Below are 16,838 nucleotides of genomic sequence, written 5' to 3'. Positions count from 1 at the left end.
AGCATGAGCCAATGAAAATGAACGTTAGATACACAAGCGGTGCGTTATCGTGTAACATCCATTGTCATTGGTTATTTGACCGGTGCCATAGTTGTTTGTAGGTGCGTGAAGTTTGTATTAGTTGTTGTTGGTAGCAACCTCAATGGCATTTGCCTTGTCTGTACACGCATTACGGCCAATTGAGATCAGCATCAGTTGGTAGAAAAGACCTAAGATACTTCAATTTCAACAGAACAGAAATTTCATTCGCTCCAGCAACAGAGGTGAGTCCCCACATACTCCGATCACCGATCTCGAGTACCTCGCGAACCAGCATGGACGCTTCGGTTCAGTTTGTTTATTTAGACCATGCACACTCTTAGATACGTCGCGATCTGCCATGCATATCAGTTAGCGCTTTCAGTCATAATGAAACATACGTTTATTATCCAATGTGATGCACTTGATTTCCGTTTCCAACCTATTTTATTCCTAAAAAACGCATTCCTGATTTGTGGGCGTGCCCCCATTCTGTGTTAGATTCAATTTCAACATATGTGTTTCACAATGGCATTACTTATGCGTGACACCATTCCATATCCTGATACACGTTGTGCAGAACTCTGGTGAATTATTAAATTAACCTAAGTTTTGGTATGTTGTATAGTTAAAGCAGACTTGTAGTCCATTTCAACCTTTTATTCATGTGTATATGCACACATTCATTAATGATAATATAAGCAGATTACATACTAATGACATACATTGGAAAATTTGCAAAATCAAATGAATACAACTTACAAGAAAATCATTTAGCTTGGTATATATACACATGTTTCTGACAGTTCAATCCATTGATGGTGATGATGAAAGACATTGAAGTTATATGTTTGAATAATCTACCAAGTGTAGAGATATTTTATGACAAAGTTAATATCATATTAGTAATTGTCCTAAATGTCATAGATGGCTGACCCATAAGTGTTAAACCATGTTAATAGTAACATGTAGATTACTACAATAAGAGATCTGGGAAGAGATCTATTGAGGAAGTAAAGTACCTGGCTGTACAGCATTAATCTGCACAGTAGTGAATGTGAATTTCACAATGTTTTCTGATAATCTTGATGAGTTATCTGTATGCTATTGAAACAAAATGAAGTGTTTTGAGTTTTTGTTGACCAACGACTCTTGTGTGTGAATTGTATCAAATAGGATAATTGTTATGGGCAAGCAGTTAACAACTGAAATGGAATGCAGAGTATCAGAAAAGATGATATTGAATATAACAAAACATGGTTGGATGATGTAACACATTTAAGTGAAGCAGTGAATATGCAGGTGAAAAGCAAGTAGGGCTGGGACGATACACTGTGTCACGATACCATACATATCGCGATATTTTACCTGCGATACGATACGTATCACGATACATACACTTTGAAAGAATGAAACGGTATCAAGATTTAAAATGATTTATTTCAAGGTATTTGTGTTTAACAATAACACTATTGTAATAATCAAACAAGTAACTCTATCATACTTGCATATGTTTCTCTAAATAAGTACTGTAACATGTTTAAGATAATACTGTTTTGAAAAAAAAACTTGTGTATCATTTTGTATCGATACACCAGTCGACGATACGATAGCTGTATCAAACTTAAATGTATCACGATGCATTGGTGAATCGTCCCAGCCCTATCTGAGAGTTACATTTTAATAATATCTGTGCCTTGTTTCTTGTACTGTTCTTGTTTAGAAGCTGTACCCATCAAAATGTCCATATAAACCCAGCCTTCAATACCACACAATCATTGTGTTTGGGCCATAGATTCAAAGCCTTTTGAGTAAAATAATAAATTTCCCATCATAGTTTGCAAGAACAATTAGAACCAGTATATGGCCCGCTATCAAAATAGGTTATAGTAATTGATAATTATGACCTAAATATTGATTGATGATTGATAAAGACGTATAAGAGAAAGCAAAAAGGTTCCAATTTACAAAATCAAAATATTTTACCTAGCTGGTGAATGGTGACACATATATGCATCGGTTCTGACAAAACAGCATTCTGTACACACTTTAGAAGTGGCATATGAATAAAGAGATATCTGTTAGTTTTGTTTGTGTAAATTGAAGTTTATTTCATAATGACACAATTTTCATGTAAATATTTGTTACTAATTCTTAATAATTACAATTATCAGTCATTTTAACCAGCCTCAAACCAGTATGATGCAAACTGTTTTTGTTCCTTACATGTCACTGCCACGATACATATGTTTTAATCACAAGAGTACAGATTCTTGCAGTCACAATCTGTTGGGGCTTCCCCTACTCTTCACCTGGGCCATGTGATTCTAGGACAGTTTAGTAGTGATATGAGAAATTGTACATAATACATTTGTTTGATTCAAAGCCGTAAGAGCAGAGGTATCTGGCATACATTATAAATTATTTAATTACCAGTGCTATAATAGGCCACTGGAATAAATATAGACAGTTCAATACCGAATATTGATGGATCACTGAATATTGATGGATCACTGTGTTCTGTTATGTCCAGGTGAGAACAGAATGCTTGTTGGTTTTACACATAGCCTGAAGAAGAGAAGGTTCTAAAACAATACTGTACTAGTGTATGTCCTGCTGTTGAGAGGAATTGAAGATTTAACTATGTATGTCATGTTTAACTATGCAGTGGTCATATTTCAGACATTCTATGTATTAAAGGACAAATAAGATATTATTTGCCAGTGTTGTCCTCTCTGTCAGAAAAATGGTCTTTATTGTTCTCTAACCTTAGGATATTTCTTAAAGGGACTCTGAATGTTTGGCAGTCAGAGTACGTTTGAGTCTTTCAAAGACTGCTTTGTCTGAAATGTTGTCATGTAAATCAATTTAGCAGTTAAAAATGGCAATGATTACATAATTACACAGAAACAAAGTGTCCCACACAGTATGTATAACAATGTCTGAAACTCAGCGGAGAAATGACATTGGAAAGATAGTATAGATATGTGTCACTCAATGGTATAAACCTATTTATGAAAGTATCAAATTCTGTTCTCATATCAGTAATCTTATAAGTTGCTTCTAATCACTCGTTTCTTTGTAAACAATTTAATATTAGGTGGCAAAGGTTTGAAGGGAGCAAGAGCTACTCAAATATTGATATATATGTAAACCACTCAATCAGTGTGTATTGTGTGGATGTTAGGGCAACAAGGAGAGAGTATTCGCTACCTTGTGTTATTGACCACTCAACCGTGCATTCCTTCTCTGATCTGTATGGTACCTAAAACCCTGTTGCCCCTGGCAACATGGCAGTCATTCATCCTCTGGTGTAAACATGCATGCCTGGCCATGCCATGTTTTCAAGCCCGAACAAGATCTGGAACCGTGACCTCTTTTCTTTGATGTCGAGTGTCATGCCTGTTGCTAAAATACTACCCCAAAACACAGCTTAAAACAGTTCAAAGGTTGAACGTGAGCAAGGACTTGGCAGGCCAGGACATGTGGTTTGGTAGTGAGGCACATGGTTTAAGAAAGGTGGTTTATTTGATCAATATTGTACGCTACGAGGGAGGGAATGCTGACATAAAACAGTTTTACATTGTCAAGTAGGGAATTTATTTACGAATGAATTACATTGTAATCTAATTCACATTTTAGGTTTATTCTTTTAAACAGCAGTTGGATTTATGTTATTTTTATTGATATGAGTTGCTGTGTGCTGCAAAAAATATGTGAGCTTCTTTCTATGATAATAACATTTATAAAAGATTTGTGGACTTTTGTTATGAATTATTATCTATGGAATGTGTGTGGAGTCTCATTAAATGTTTACTCATGGTGTTGTGTTTTGGTTACAGGTTGATCAAGATGGAGCTGATTACAGATAAAGTTGAACATTTTCAGAAGTTCTATGCATGGGCACTAACACGAACAGGTTGGTGTTGTGTGTCTGTAACACCATTATTGAGACATATTGTGTTCCCATTTCACAATGTGCACTTACTGAACATCCTGACAAGAAATAGCGTGTTTGTATACGGGCAGATTTATTCACTTGGGGACGATTCATAATTTATGGCTAGGGGATGAGAGTGATTTTAAGGGGTGGTTGGGGGAGGGTGGGGTGAGGAGAAGGAAGGGGATCACCCATTTTGTTCTGGGGAGGTGGGGGCTCAGCAATTCTGTACACATGTACTAGGGGGTCTGCAATTTTGTACATAATTATATTAATTATATTAAAAAATAATGCTTTAAAATTATGGGAAAGGGGCGAGGGGTAATTGATTTTGTACATGACATGAGGGAAGGGGGGAGGGCACTTACTTTGAAATTGAATCAATTTTCTGATCCATAAATAAAAGAAGTATTATTCCCCACTGTGTTTGGAGTACAGGTTTCTGGTGTTACTTCACGTTATCATAAACTAATGCTCATTGTACTAATTAATTTATTGACATGTGCCACTAACGGAACAAATCTTTTCAGGGTACATTTGTTATTTTCTCTTGGATAGATTAAAATCCTAATTATTGGCGTTTAATTGAATGGTTGTAGACTTTTTAATTGACGAGTCCATTTGTTTTAAAATTGTTTGGTTTATGTAAAAACGTAAGGGTCACATACCCTAAATTAGTGAAAAGAGTGTACAAAGGCTGCACATTTTTAAGCCTCCTTTGTTATTCAGTACATGGGCTGAAAAGTAGAAAGCTTTTGAGCCCATTGGATTGAAAAATTTATTGATCTCTTTAACTGGATGTTCTTCAAATACAGTTGACGCCTGCCTCTGTATGGCCACTGTACACCATTATTGCAGCTGAAATGCTGTTTGATCTTTCCACACTTATGAAACACACGTTATGTCTAACACACTAAAGCAGAATCCATTAGTAAGACATGGGCTTAAAAATGTGCATTGCTATCAAGTATTTTATTTGGGTTATCAGCGGTAATATTTATTGTGTGTGTGATGTGTGTTTTTCTGCTCTTTTCCAGATGACCGAGTCAAGGACTGGTTTTTAATGCAAAGCTACACACCCACACTAGCCATCACAGCATTGTACTTGTTTGCAGTATGGGTTGGGCCAAAAATAATGAAAGACAGAGAGCCGTTTAAATTCAAATGGACGTTATTTTTCTACAATTTTGGTTTAATTGTGATGAACTTTCATATATGCTCACAGGTAAGTTTGTGTCAATAATTTGTGGATTTTAGAGACTTGAAGAAGTCTGTCATTGCTCACACATAAAGCTAATATTACATGAGCAATGTAGTGGAAATATAGTCATTAAATCATCTCTTATTTCTATAGTAATGCATGTTTCAGTATTGGCATGTGTTAAGAAGACAACAGTCCTAGTCTTAGATCAGAACAACATTATAGTTTCACTTTGTACCAATGTGAAGAAAATTGTATGCACTGTTTATAGAAATGAAATTGTTTGTGCAGTAATGTTGAGATATTGTTTTTTTTATTATATTTATGACTGCAAAGTAATTTCTTTCCTGTTTCAGCTTCTATGGTATTCAACAAAGTTAAATTATAGTTATTCTTGTCAGCCGGTCAACTACACCAACGACCATGGTGAAATGAAGGTAAGACAGTAGTGGTAGTAGTAGTTGTAGTAGTAGTGGTGGTGGTAGTAGTAATAGTAGTAGTAGTAGTAGTAGTAGTAGTATTTAGTAGTAGTATTTAGTAGTAGTAGTAGTAGTATTTAGTAGTGGTAGTATTTAGTAGTAGTAGTATTTAGTAGTAGTATTTAGTAGTGGTGGTCAAAGTAGTAGTAGTTAGTAGTTTATGCATGTCAGTGTGTTACTTTTAGTTGGTTGAGCAGGTGAAATTTAAGGGTGCAGCTATATTGTCAATTATAAATTGTTAGAACTGGCACATGTCTACTATTGCCCTGTATTGTCTGCGAGTGTCTGTGTAGCATAGTGTCTGTTATCAGCCTGTATTGTCCAGGTGCAGCTGAGTGCCTGTGCGTGTCTGTTTTTGGCCTGTATTGCGTGTCTGTTATCAGCCTGTATTGTCTGTGAGTGCCTGTGTAACGTGTCTGTTATCAGCCTGTATTGTCTGCGAGTGCCTGTGTAACGTGTCTGTGAGTGCCTGTGTAACGTGTCTGTTATCAGCCTGTATTGTCTGTGAGTGCCTGTGTAACGTGTCTGTTATCAGCCTGTATTGTCTGTGAGTGCCTGTGTAACGTGTCTGTTATCAGCCTGTATTGTCTGCGAGTGCCTGTGTAACGTGTCTGTGAGTGCCTGTGTAACGTGTCTGTTATCAGCCTGTATTGTCTGTGAGTGCCTGTGTAACGTGTCTGTTATCAGCCTGTATTGTCTGCAGTGCCTGTGTAGCGTGTCTGTGAGTGCCTGTGTGTAATGTGTCTGTTATCAGCCTGTATTGTCTGCGAGTGCCTGCCTGTGTAGCGTGTCTGTTATCAGCCTGTATTGTCTGCGAGAGCCTGTGTAACGTGTCTGTGAGTGCCTGTGTAACGCGGTCTGTTATCAGCCTGTACTTGTCTGCGAGTGCCTGTGTAACGTGTCTGTTATCAGCCTGTATTGTCTGCGAGTGCCTGTGTAACGGGTCTGTGAGTGCCTGTGTAACGTGTCAGCGAGTGCCTGTGTAACGTGTGTCTGTTATCAGCCTGTGTAACGTGTCTGTTATCAGCCTGTACTGTCTGTCCTGTGTAACATGTCTGTTATCAGCCTGTATTGTCTGCGAAAGTGCCTGTGTAACGGGTCTGTGAGTGCCTGTGTAACGTGTCTCGAAAGTGCCTGTGTAACGTCTGTTATGCCTGTGTAACGTGTCTGTTATCAGCCTGTATTGTCTGCGAGTGCCTGTACAATGTGTCTGTTATCAGCCTGTATTGTCTGCGAGTGCCTGTACAATGTGTCTGTTATCAGCCTGTATTGTCTGTGAGTGCCTGTATAATGTGTCTGTTATCAGCCTGTATTGTCTGTGAGTGCCTGTGTAACGTGTCTGTGAGTGCCTGTGTAACGTGTCTGTTATCAGCCTGTATTGTCTGTGAGTGCCTGTGTAACGTGTCTGTTATCAGCCTGTATTGTCTGCGAGTGCATGTGTAACGTGTATTGTCTGTGAGTGCCTGTACAATGTGTCTGTTATCAGCCTGTATTGTCTGTGAGAGCCTGTGTAACGTGTCTGTGTTTGGCCTCCAGATAGCCAGTGCTCTGTGGTGGTTTTACTTCTCCAAGTGTGTGGAGATGTTGGACACTATATTCTTCATCATGCGGAAGAAGGACAACCAAGTGAGTTTCCTGCACGTGTACCACCACGCCTCCATGTTTCCCATCTGGTGGATCGGCATCAAGTGGGTGGCCGGCGGACAGTGTGAGTATACCAGAACATATTGAACCAACTCTATTCTTTTACTGAATACACACAGGGTACAAGATATTTTCGTTCAAGATCTTTTATTGGACTGATGTTTTTGTGTGTGGATGATTTCATTAAAAACAAAATTTTGAAATACATGCTCAATTTAGGGTCACGCATTCAAGTTTGAAAACAAGACGAGAACAAAGATATGTTTAAAAAAAAAGAATAATGATTTTGAGAGGGGCAACCTAAAATTAAGAAGTGGAGGATCTTTGTTTTTGTAATATTAGTTAACACCATGATAGAAATCTCAATCCTACACTAGTAATAAATGAACAAAATCTTAATGACAAAGAAGAGTGTATTTGAGGAGAAGGTCTTTTTAAGCCTATGGCTTATGCATTATAATCTTTGATAATTGTCCAATAAATTGATTTGACCTTCCTGTAAATGTTGACTTTCCAGCCTTCTTCGGTGCCATGATCAACTCATTCATCCATGTTGTGATGTACACATACTACGGCGTGTCGGCTCTTGGACCAGAGTACCAAAAATACCTTTGGTGGAAGCGCTACCTGACCAAACTCCAACTGGTGAGTCCTTGTTTGACTGTTACTGCATGCTGTTGACCGGTGTAGGGCTGAGATAGCTGACACATGAGTGGCAGGATTGTGCACCATCACACATCATTATTTGATGGAATAATGTATCAGATTTTCTGGCACCAACTGAAATTGGGTCACCCAATCCTGCTGGACATGCGAGTGTGGGCAGCTGTCTTGAGTGTACCACAAGGGCATGCATGTGTCAGCATTCTCAGTCCATTGGTTTCCCCATAACACAAAGTGCAGTGTGTTTCTCGCTCACTCCATACTGGAATGTAGATAAAGGTCAAGGCCACTTGTTATAGTTCAAGGACACCTTGCTATCAGCAGAAAGCACTGATTACAACTTCATGGCAGGGATAAGAGCCATTGGTTTTGATAATTTTACATATTACTATTCTAAAAAAGCCCAAGGGATCCTGAAGTTTGTGGGCAAGATGAGTGATACACCTGTATGTCCATGCATTCTGGGTAGACCACTGTCTGAAAAATGTTAGGTCCATTTCGTTGGAATTGACCCAGATGAACTTCTGCATTAACTTTGATAGTTATTAACTTGGTAGATAGTGTAGATTGTAAATGTGGTTAGAATTAATTCTTCCTACATTAGCTATTTGACCACTTATTTGGTGTTTAGTGCTGTTTGTTTTCAATAATTCATGATCAGATTTTGAAGCTCTTTCTTTTTGTGTCATCGCTACGTTTACCGTTTAGAGTATTCTGTTGTTAGTTGATGCCACATCTTTGCATAGTTTTGTTCATATGCAGGTTACACTGTTGAAGGGAAATTTCATATTAATCAGATCTTAGTTCTTGCTTCTGCAAAGCAATAAGTCTTAGGACATAACATTACATGTCACGTCAGAGACGTCTTCTGCAAACTTCAACCAGCCGAATGAAATAACTGACAGGAAGTCAACATTTGTATATCCAAAAGCAAATGCTTAAACTGCATTCTTAAATTTACCAGCACTAGTTTGAAAATGGGGGTGATTCAGAATATGAAATATGAAAAAAGGAAATTCTGGAATCGCCAATAAATGGCTAAAATTGTACTTAATTACATCCCATAGGCTCTGAAAATCTCTTCCTTTCAAATGTTTATCCCATTTAAGTGAGATGTAGACAATGTCCAGCATTTGGAATCGGTCAGAGTAAAGGTCATTCTGAAGTGACAGGTGATGGAATGTTTTAATTCTTTGTGTCGGGATAGTGACCACCCGATCCCGTTAGTTGCCTCTTACGATAAGCATGGGTTACTGAAGACCAATTCTAACCCGGATCTTGACGGACTTCCATGATCCATGATTCACAGTGACAAAGATGCTTCTAGTTGAGTTGCCATAGAGTGTTTTTGCCTGTAGAGCATATACTTGAATGTTTGGTTTGTTTTCTTTCTTTATTGTTTAATGCCACACTCAGCAATATTCCAGCTATATGGTGGTGGTCTAAAAATAATCGAATTTGGACCAGACAATAGAATTATCAACAGTATGAGCATGGATCTATGCAACTGGGAGTCAGTGAGCCTGACCACCCGATCCTGTTAGTTGCTTCTTACGACAAGCATGGGTTACTAATTCTAATCTTGATCGTACTTAGTGAGATATTTTGCAAATGATATAAATGTTTTGCTTGTTTTTCCCATCTCTTCCTTCCTGACCTATTTTGTAATATTTTCAATTCATAATTTAACCTTGTTTTAATCCATTTTATCCCATTTTGTAACATTTAGTTTTTATTCATTTACTTTTTAGTACACTTCATTTTCTTGTTTTGAGAAATAGTCCAGCCCATAGGCGGATCCTGGAATTTCGAGGGTGGGGGGGTTGGTGGGTTTTTTTTCGAACACCCTGAACCCCCCCCAAAAATCTTCAATGTGGTCTTAAGTCATTTTCGGGGGTGGGGGTGGGAACCTGAACCCCCCCTCTGGATCCACCAATGCAGCCTAGTTTTGTATTCTGATATATAACATTTGTTCATTAATCAGGGTGATGGTATGTCATGACAACAGGTTACCTCCACATTCTGTCAGTTATGAATCCTGTGTGGAGTGAAGATTAATCTGCATTTTCATATGTCACATTTGTGAAGATGATATACCATCACAGAGTGGTTTCTCCTTAGTTTCCTTGTAAGAATGGAGCTAGCAATGGATATTGAAGTACGCATGCAAACCTAGTGTTGTTAGCAGACAAGCTTGCCTAGCATCAAGTTTTACATAGAAACCATGTTTGTAGATACATCTTTACTGTGTTATTGGGTTTATTATCCCTCGTATATTGTTTACTTTCCCTAGTGACATATTATCCATTACTTTCCTCCATATATCCCTTAGTTTCCTTTTACGTGCATTTATCGTGTCGTGTATTTCCACCACCACCTTCTGTAGCCCATCCTTCGTCCTTCATGGTCCTGTTGCACAAAATGATCTTAGCACCAGGACTGTTGTAAGCCTATGCTACAGTATCCGAGTTATGTCCACCTTAGCTCTATGACAGCCTTGTGCTTTGGGTACCTGCTTCTGTAGCCCCATCCTGCACTAGACTCGTCCGGGCATCACTATCCACTTTGATCCACTTAGACAAGATGGATAGTGATTCTACCCTACCATGCACTACCCACTTGAGGTAAATATGGCCCAGTGGTGGTAGCTTTAATTCATTAAACAGAGTTGTCTCCCTTTGCTGTGCCAGGATCTAATGAAATTATCCCACATTTGCACTAATCATAATCCTTGGTTTGTTTGCACCATACCTGTGCTTATTGGCTACCTGAGAACACAAGCCACATCACAATGGCTATATATCCCACACTAGGTACCGTTGTACAAAGCAACATCAATGTTAAAACTGTTGTGAGTCTATGTTACTGACTGACTGAGTTTAGTTTTACGCCGCTTTTAGCAATATTCCAGCAATATCACGGCGGGGGACACAAGAAATGGGCTTAACACATTGTGCCCATGTGGGGAATCGAACCCGGGCCTTCGGCGTGACGAGTCAACGCTTTAACCACTAGGCTATCCCACCGCCGAGTCTATGTTAAGCCATAGGAGTTATGATCACCTTAATGCTAAGATCACTTTGTACAATGGCACCTGAGATAAGAAGCCATCATAGAACTAATTGTTCAGAGGCATTAAATGCGATTCAGGCACCCAGTCACCACTGTAAATGAGTGGTAGTCATTGTGACCAATGGCTGGTCTGTTTTCTTCTTGTGAATTTAACTGTGGTCTAGAGTTAGGTGCAATGTCTTAATAAACATTGACTGGTAGGTCATCAGGATATCAAGTGTTTAGCCCAAAGGTTGGCTAACCAAGCTGTGCTCTATGGTGACTGACAGACCATGCCCAGATCATGAGTAATATCCCTATGAGGTCTCATGAAAACATCAACAAGAATACGTCTATTTAGAAAATGTGAAACTAAAACAACTTTTAAAATCGAAATGAGAACTTGTGCATCATCATCAATTTGATGGATCAGGCTGTTTTGGGGCATCATTTACTGTTATGATTATCAGTTTAACCAGAAACAACATGGCCACGTAGGTTTCATGCAATGATATCCTCTCTTACCCTTGCTTTCTTCTTGCTTCTCTCCTCTTTCAATCAGCAATGGCTAGTGCTAGGCTGGTGCTTCTGCTTCTTATAAACTAATGCTTGATCTAACAGATCCTGAAGCTTGATGTAATGCACCTCATACTAATACATTTATGCGCTGTTCAACAAAAGTCAAATGCTTCTCAGAAAAATACCCTGACCTACCATCCTCGTTAAAACCAGAGAGTTTGAAAGTTGGTAAATTAAATGAAACAAAGTGTGTTTCAAAGTGTGCTCTCCTTTGAAATGTGTCTGTCTGAATGAGTTGAAATCTGTGTGGGAATGTTTTCTAAAATAGTTTCTTTTGAAAACTTTCCATGTTTTTGCACCCACACTTGTGCTCTGCTTGAAAACTTTGTGTGTCCAATAAATACATTCGCGAATTTTTATGGCTAGTTCAGAAGATATGTTAATATGGTAGCAACATCTGGTTTCATACTCCCTTCGATTATCTTGTGTAGGCATGCCAGGAATTCCATTTCCTATCTGTCACTTCCAGTCATACATTCCTGCGTCAACCTTATGATATGACAATGGCAGTTTACCGTATGTATAAGATACAAATTGTAATTACTGAAATCAAAATGAAGTCCAAAAATCAACACAAAATTATGTATTTTGAAAATGGAATTAAGAATGCTCCTCTTTCTCATGTACATACATTGTAAAAAGGTTATTTCCTTGTCCTTGTCATATCGCAATATCTTCCAACCTGACTTTCATTGGTTTACATGAAACTAACATAGTGTACAATATTGACAGGCATGGTTCAATGTTCACGTTCTTCCATGTAACAGTAAATAATGGTGAATGAATCCTCACTGATTGCTAGACCTAAAGCAAGCTTGGTGCTGCGGCACATCCTTTATGCATGCGTATTTCTCTTCTGCTTGTAGCTCCAATTCTTTATCGGAATGGTGTACGGAATCCAAGGATTGTTAATAGAGTGCGACTTTCCCAATTGGATGCAGTATGCGGGCCTAGTCTATGGAATAACAATTATCACCCTATTTATCAACTTTTACATCCAAGCATACCTCAAGAAAAAGCCCACGTCTAAATCAAAGGTAAATTTGTTTTTTACGCTTTTTGTTTTTTGTGCCATTTTAGATTCAGTTTGTGACCGGAATCGTGCATGCTGTTCAGTCGCTGGGTAAAGGTTGCGACTTCCCGGAAGCTCTACACTGGGCGTTGATATTTTACGCATTCACCATTCTTCTTCTGTTTCTCAACTTCTACTTCCACACCTACTTGAAATCTCGATCAGCCAAGACCAAGGTAAATCCATGACCCCAAACTTTGCTTCCTCTGAGGACAGCTTGGTGTCCTCACCACGGTTCAGTATTGATGGCAAAACATGATTTTCCATACTTAAAGAACAGTGACTCTGGGGATGGAGGTTGGTTACCTCATCAGGACAGTTATCTCATGGTTCTCATGATAGTGCTGGAAATGGTTGTGGGTTGGTTACTTACAGTTCAGAAATACTTGGATAGTAGTGTCTTTATTGCTGGGTCTTATGCATTTTTAAGGTGGGCATTAGGCTTGATAATGGTTGAGACATTAGGCTTTATTATGGGTGGGTATTATGCTTTATTATGCTTTATTATGGTTAGGTATTAGGCTTTAGTATGGGTGAGTATTATGCTGGATAATGGGTTGGTACTATGCTCCATTTGAGATGGGTAATATACTTCACAATGGGTGGTTATATGCTTTAGTTATGGGTAGGTATTATGTGATACAGTGGGTGAGAGTTATGCTATGTGGTACTATGCTGTGTTAAGGGTAGGTACGATATTAGGTTATACAATGGGTGAGGGTTATGCTATTGGTGGTACCATGCTGTATTATGGGCAGGTATTAGGTTATACAGTGGGTGAGGGTTATGCTATTGGTGGTACCATGCTGTATTATGGGCAGGTATTAGGTTATACAATGGGTGAGGGTTATGCTATTGGTGGTACCATGCTGTATTATGGGCAGGTATTAGGTTATACAGTGGGTGAGGGTTATGCTATTGGTGGTACCATGCTGTATTATGGGCAGGTATTAGGTTATACAATGGGTGAGGGTTATGCTATTGGTGGTACCATGCTGTATTATGGGTAGGTATTAGGTTATACAATGGGTGAGGGTTATGCTATTGGTGGTACTATGCTGTATTATGTGTAGGTATTAGGTTATACAGTGGGTGAGGGTTATGCTATTGGTGGTACCATGCTGTATTATGGGTAGGTATTAGGTTATACAATGGGTGAGGGTTATGCTATTGGTGGTACCATGCTGTATTATGGGTAGGTATTAGGTTATACAATGGGTGAGGGTTATGCTATCTGTGGTACCATGCTGTATTATGGGTAGGTATTAGGTTATACAATGGGTGAGGGTTATGCTATCTGTGGTACTATGCTGTATTATGGGTAGGTATTAGGTTATACAATGGGTGTGAGGGTTATGCTATTGGTGGTACTATGCTGTATTATGGGTAGGTATTAGGTTATACAATGGGTGAGGGTTATGCTATCTGTGGTACTATGCTGTATTATGGGTAGGTATTAGGTTATACAATGGGTGAGGGTTATGCTATCTGTGGTACTATGCTGTATTATGGGTAGGTATTAGGTTATACAATGGGTGAGGGTTATGCTATCTGTGGTACTATGCTGTATTATGGGTAGGTATTAGGTTATACAATGGGTGAGGGTTATGCTATCTGTGGTACTATGCTGTATTATGGGTAGGTATTAGGTTATACAATGGGTGAGGGTTATGCTATCTGTGGTACTATGCTGTATTATGGGTAGGTATTAGGTTATACAATGGGTGAGGGTTATGCTATCTGTGGTACTATGCTGTATTATGGGTAGGTATTAGGTTATACAATGGGTGAGGGTTATGCTATCTGTGGTACTATGCTGTATTATGGGTAGGTATTAGGTTATACAATGGGTGAGGGTTATGCTATCTGTGGTACTATGCTGTATTATGGGTAGGTATTAGTAGGTATTAGGTTATACAATGGGTGAGGGGTTATGCTATCTGTGGTACTATGCTGTATTATGGGTAGGTATTAGGTTATACAATGGGTGAGGGTTATGCTATCTGTGGTACTATGTTGTATTATGGGTAGGTATTAGGTTATACAATGGGTGAGGGCTATGCTATCTGTGGTACTATGCTGTATTATGGGTAGGTATTAGGTTATACAATGGGTGAGGGTTATGCTATCTGTGGTACTATGCTGTATTATGGGTAGGTATTAGGTTATACAATGGGTGAGGGTTACTATGCTGTATTATGGGTAGGTATTAGGTTATACAATGGGTAAGGGTTACTATGCTGTATTATGGGTAGGTGTATATAGGAGTCCAAAGATCATGTTTATAGCCATTCACAGTGGACCTGTCAGTAAGTACAAGGGATTGGGGAACTTGACCCATATAGTCACACAGTTTTCATGGGTGTAAAAACATCAAGCTCATTTTCAATTTAAACTTGTTGGAGCTTGAAGGATGAAAAGTATTTCTTCTTAAAACCTGCTTAAATTAATCAAGACAGTATGTCCTGATACAGCTTTTTCACAATAAAAATACAGCATTTCTTCAAAGATCATTTTTGTCTTAATCAGATCAAACCATTGCCTGCTAAACCATCTTATTACAAGTCGTGTCCATCAGTTACTGATTCACATGTCTACATCACAAATTGCTTGTGCTGCAGGGAGGAGAGTCAAAGGCCCAGGTCGCCAATGGAAAAGTTGCAAATGGTACTACACGGGGCCACAAGAGGAACGGTAGCGTCGTAACGGCTAATGGTGTTATTGAAGCCAAGAAGGACAAATAGACTAGTCATTGGTCAAGAATCTGCAGGTCACTTGTGTGGCTAGCCAGATCTCTCATAGAGTGCCACCCAACTCGGAACAACCATACACCACATTGTGCTATGAAAGAAAAGATTCCTCCAGCAAATTGTACATCTGAATTGGGTATTGATTCAACAACTTTCATGAATCATATATCTGCATTAGGTATCCATTCAACTTCTTCTCATAACCTCACTTGTCTTATGTGAGACACAATACAAACTTCAGTCTGCTGTAGTTTCAACTGTTCTTACTCACTGTGTCATCGCCGACAGAATGTCCGCACTTTCATGTTAACAGAAAGAATAGTTTGGAAGCATGCAGTTGGTAGTATCTTGAACAAATTAGTATCTATTTTTAATATATTTCTTGTCCATAGGGCATTATTTCAATACTGCATGCGATCGAGGCACAGTTGTGACCTCCATGGGGTCTCAGCCTAATCTAATTACATCTTCTGGATTAAAATAGTTCAAATTTCTTAACTTGAAAAAACCCACAAGTGTTACATACTGTTTTTTATACAGAGTGAACAAAATGTTTGATTCTGTAACTATTTTATTAGTGTCTTTTGAAGAAGCTGTAGCTGTTGCCAACTTATCTCCATGACAATGACTCTGGTTATGTGGTTCTGAAGCACTTGTGATGTTTGCTTACATTACATATACCTCGAAATCCATCGTCCCAAATCACATGATGCTCTTTTCCGGGGAAGTCATATCTGAGGAAACTGTGTACATGTATGGGATCAACCACATTTATCTCCGATACATTACCTTTCTCTGTGGAAATATGTTCGAGTCAGAGCAGTATAGAAGTGAAGTCAAATCATTCTAGAAAGCTGTCAAATATCTGATCTCAATGAAATTGTTTATGGGTTGGATTGAAATCAACTGTTGTGAATAAGTGATATCTGTATTATATCTGTCTCCAAGACCAAAGTTCACTGCTATATGGAGCAGACGCATGACAAGTCACATACTGTGATATCTCACTGTATAGTTACACAATAGTGAAAGTACCTTTCATCAACTAGCCTCAATGTGAATGCCTTCAGTTTACAGGACAAAGTTGCCAAAACATTCTACTCACATACTAAATCAGATCAAAATATTTGGATGGTTATTTTGTTTAATGTGTGCCATTATTTTATTATTGCACCTTCATTCTGATGTTTTAAAAGAACAAATGTATGTAGGTTTGCAAACTTAAGTGGAATATATATCCTAGCTCTCTGGCTGCAGCAGTGAGACTATCCAACATGGCTGTCTTGGTATGTTGTGTTCTCAAAGATCTCAGGGGCTTCGCCTACATCTTGGCTGTTGAGCAGCCATACAAAATATCATGCTGTTAGTGTCTTTGACAAATTAAAGTGTATCTTTATGACACAGCTTTTCATAATCGTATTAAAAGTGTTGTTTTAACACA

General features: G+C 38.6%; 1 protein-coding gene across 2 annotated transcripts; it reads left to right on the top strand.

Moving 5' to 3' along the window:
- The first annotated feature begins 91 nt into the window (after positions 1 to 91).
- On the top strand, positions 92 to 15,643 carry LOC124284873 (elongation of very long chain fatty acids protein 4-like). Of its 2 annotated transcripts, none has more exons than XM_046720993.1 (8): positions 92 to 263; positions 3,861 to 3,937; positions 4,996 to 5,183; positions 5,516 to 5,596; positions 7,175 to 7,346; positions 7,800 to 7,927; positions 12,656 to 12,823; positions 15,269 to 15,643. In XM_046720993.1, exons 2-8 carry the CDS (start codon positions 3,871 to 3,873, stop codon positions 15,389 to 15,391), a joined length of 927 nt encoding a protein of 308 aa, XP_046576949.1. In that variant the 5' UTR covers positions 92 to 263; positions 3,861 to 3,870; the 3' UTR covers positions 15,392 to 15,643. The 2 variants fall into 2 exon arrangements, with proteins under 2 accessions (XP_046576949.1, XP_046576948.1); XM_046720992.1 differs by lacking the exon at positions 12,656 to 12,823 and adding an exon at positions 12,442 to 12,612.
- Positions 15,644 to 16,838: the final 1,195 nt, after the last annotated feature.

Source organism: Haliotis rubra, unplaced genomic scaffold (assembly GCF_003918875.1).
Source record: "Haliotis rubra isolate DU_JTF1 unplaced genomic scaffold, ASM391887v1 Scf347, whole genome shotgun sequence".
Classification (NCBI taxonomy): Eukaryota; Metazoa; Mollusca; class Gastropoda; order Lepetellida; family Haliotidae; genus Haliotis; species Haliotis rubra.
The sequence above is the reverse complement of the archived record's forward strand: the minus strand, read 5'-3'. Positions and strand labels throughout refer to the sequence as shown.

What these genes read in the sequence shown, in the direction of transcription:
- LOC124284873 (XM_046720992.1), top strand. Translation starts at nt 3,871, where the DNA reads ATGGAGCTGATTACAGATAAAGTTGAACATTTTCAGAAGTTCTATGCA. An exon ending in ACTTTCATATATGCTCACAG is followed by an intron (nt 5,184 to 5,515) that starts GTAAGTTTGTGT and finishes TTCCTGTTTCAG; the next exon opens with CTTCTATGGTATTCAACAAA. An exon ending in ACGACCATGGTGAAATGAAG is followed by an intron (nt 5,597 to 7,174) that starts GTAAGACAGTAG and finishes TTTGGCCTCCAG; the next exon opens with ATAGCCAGTGCTCTGTGGTG.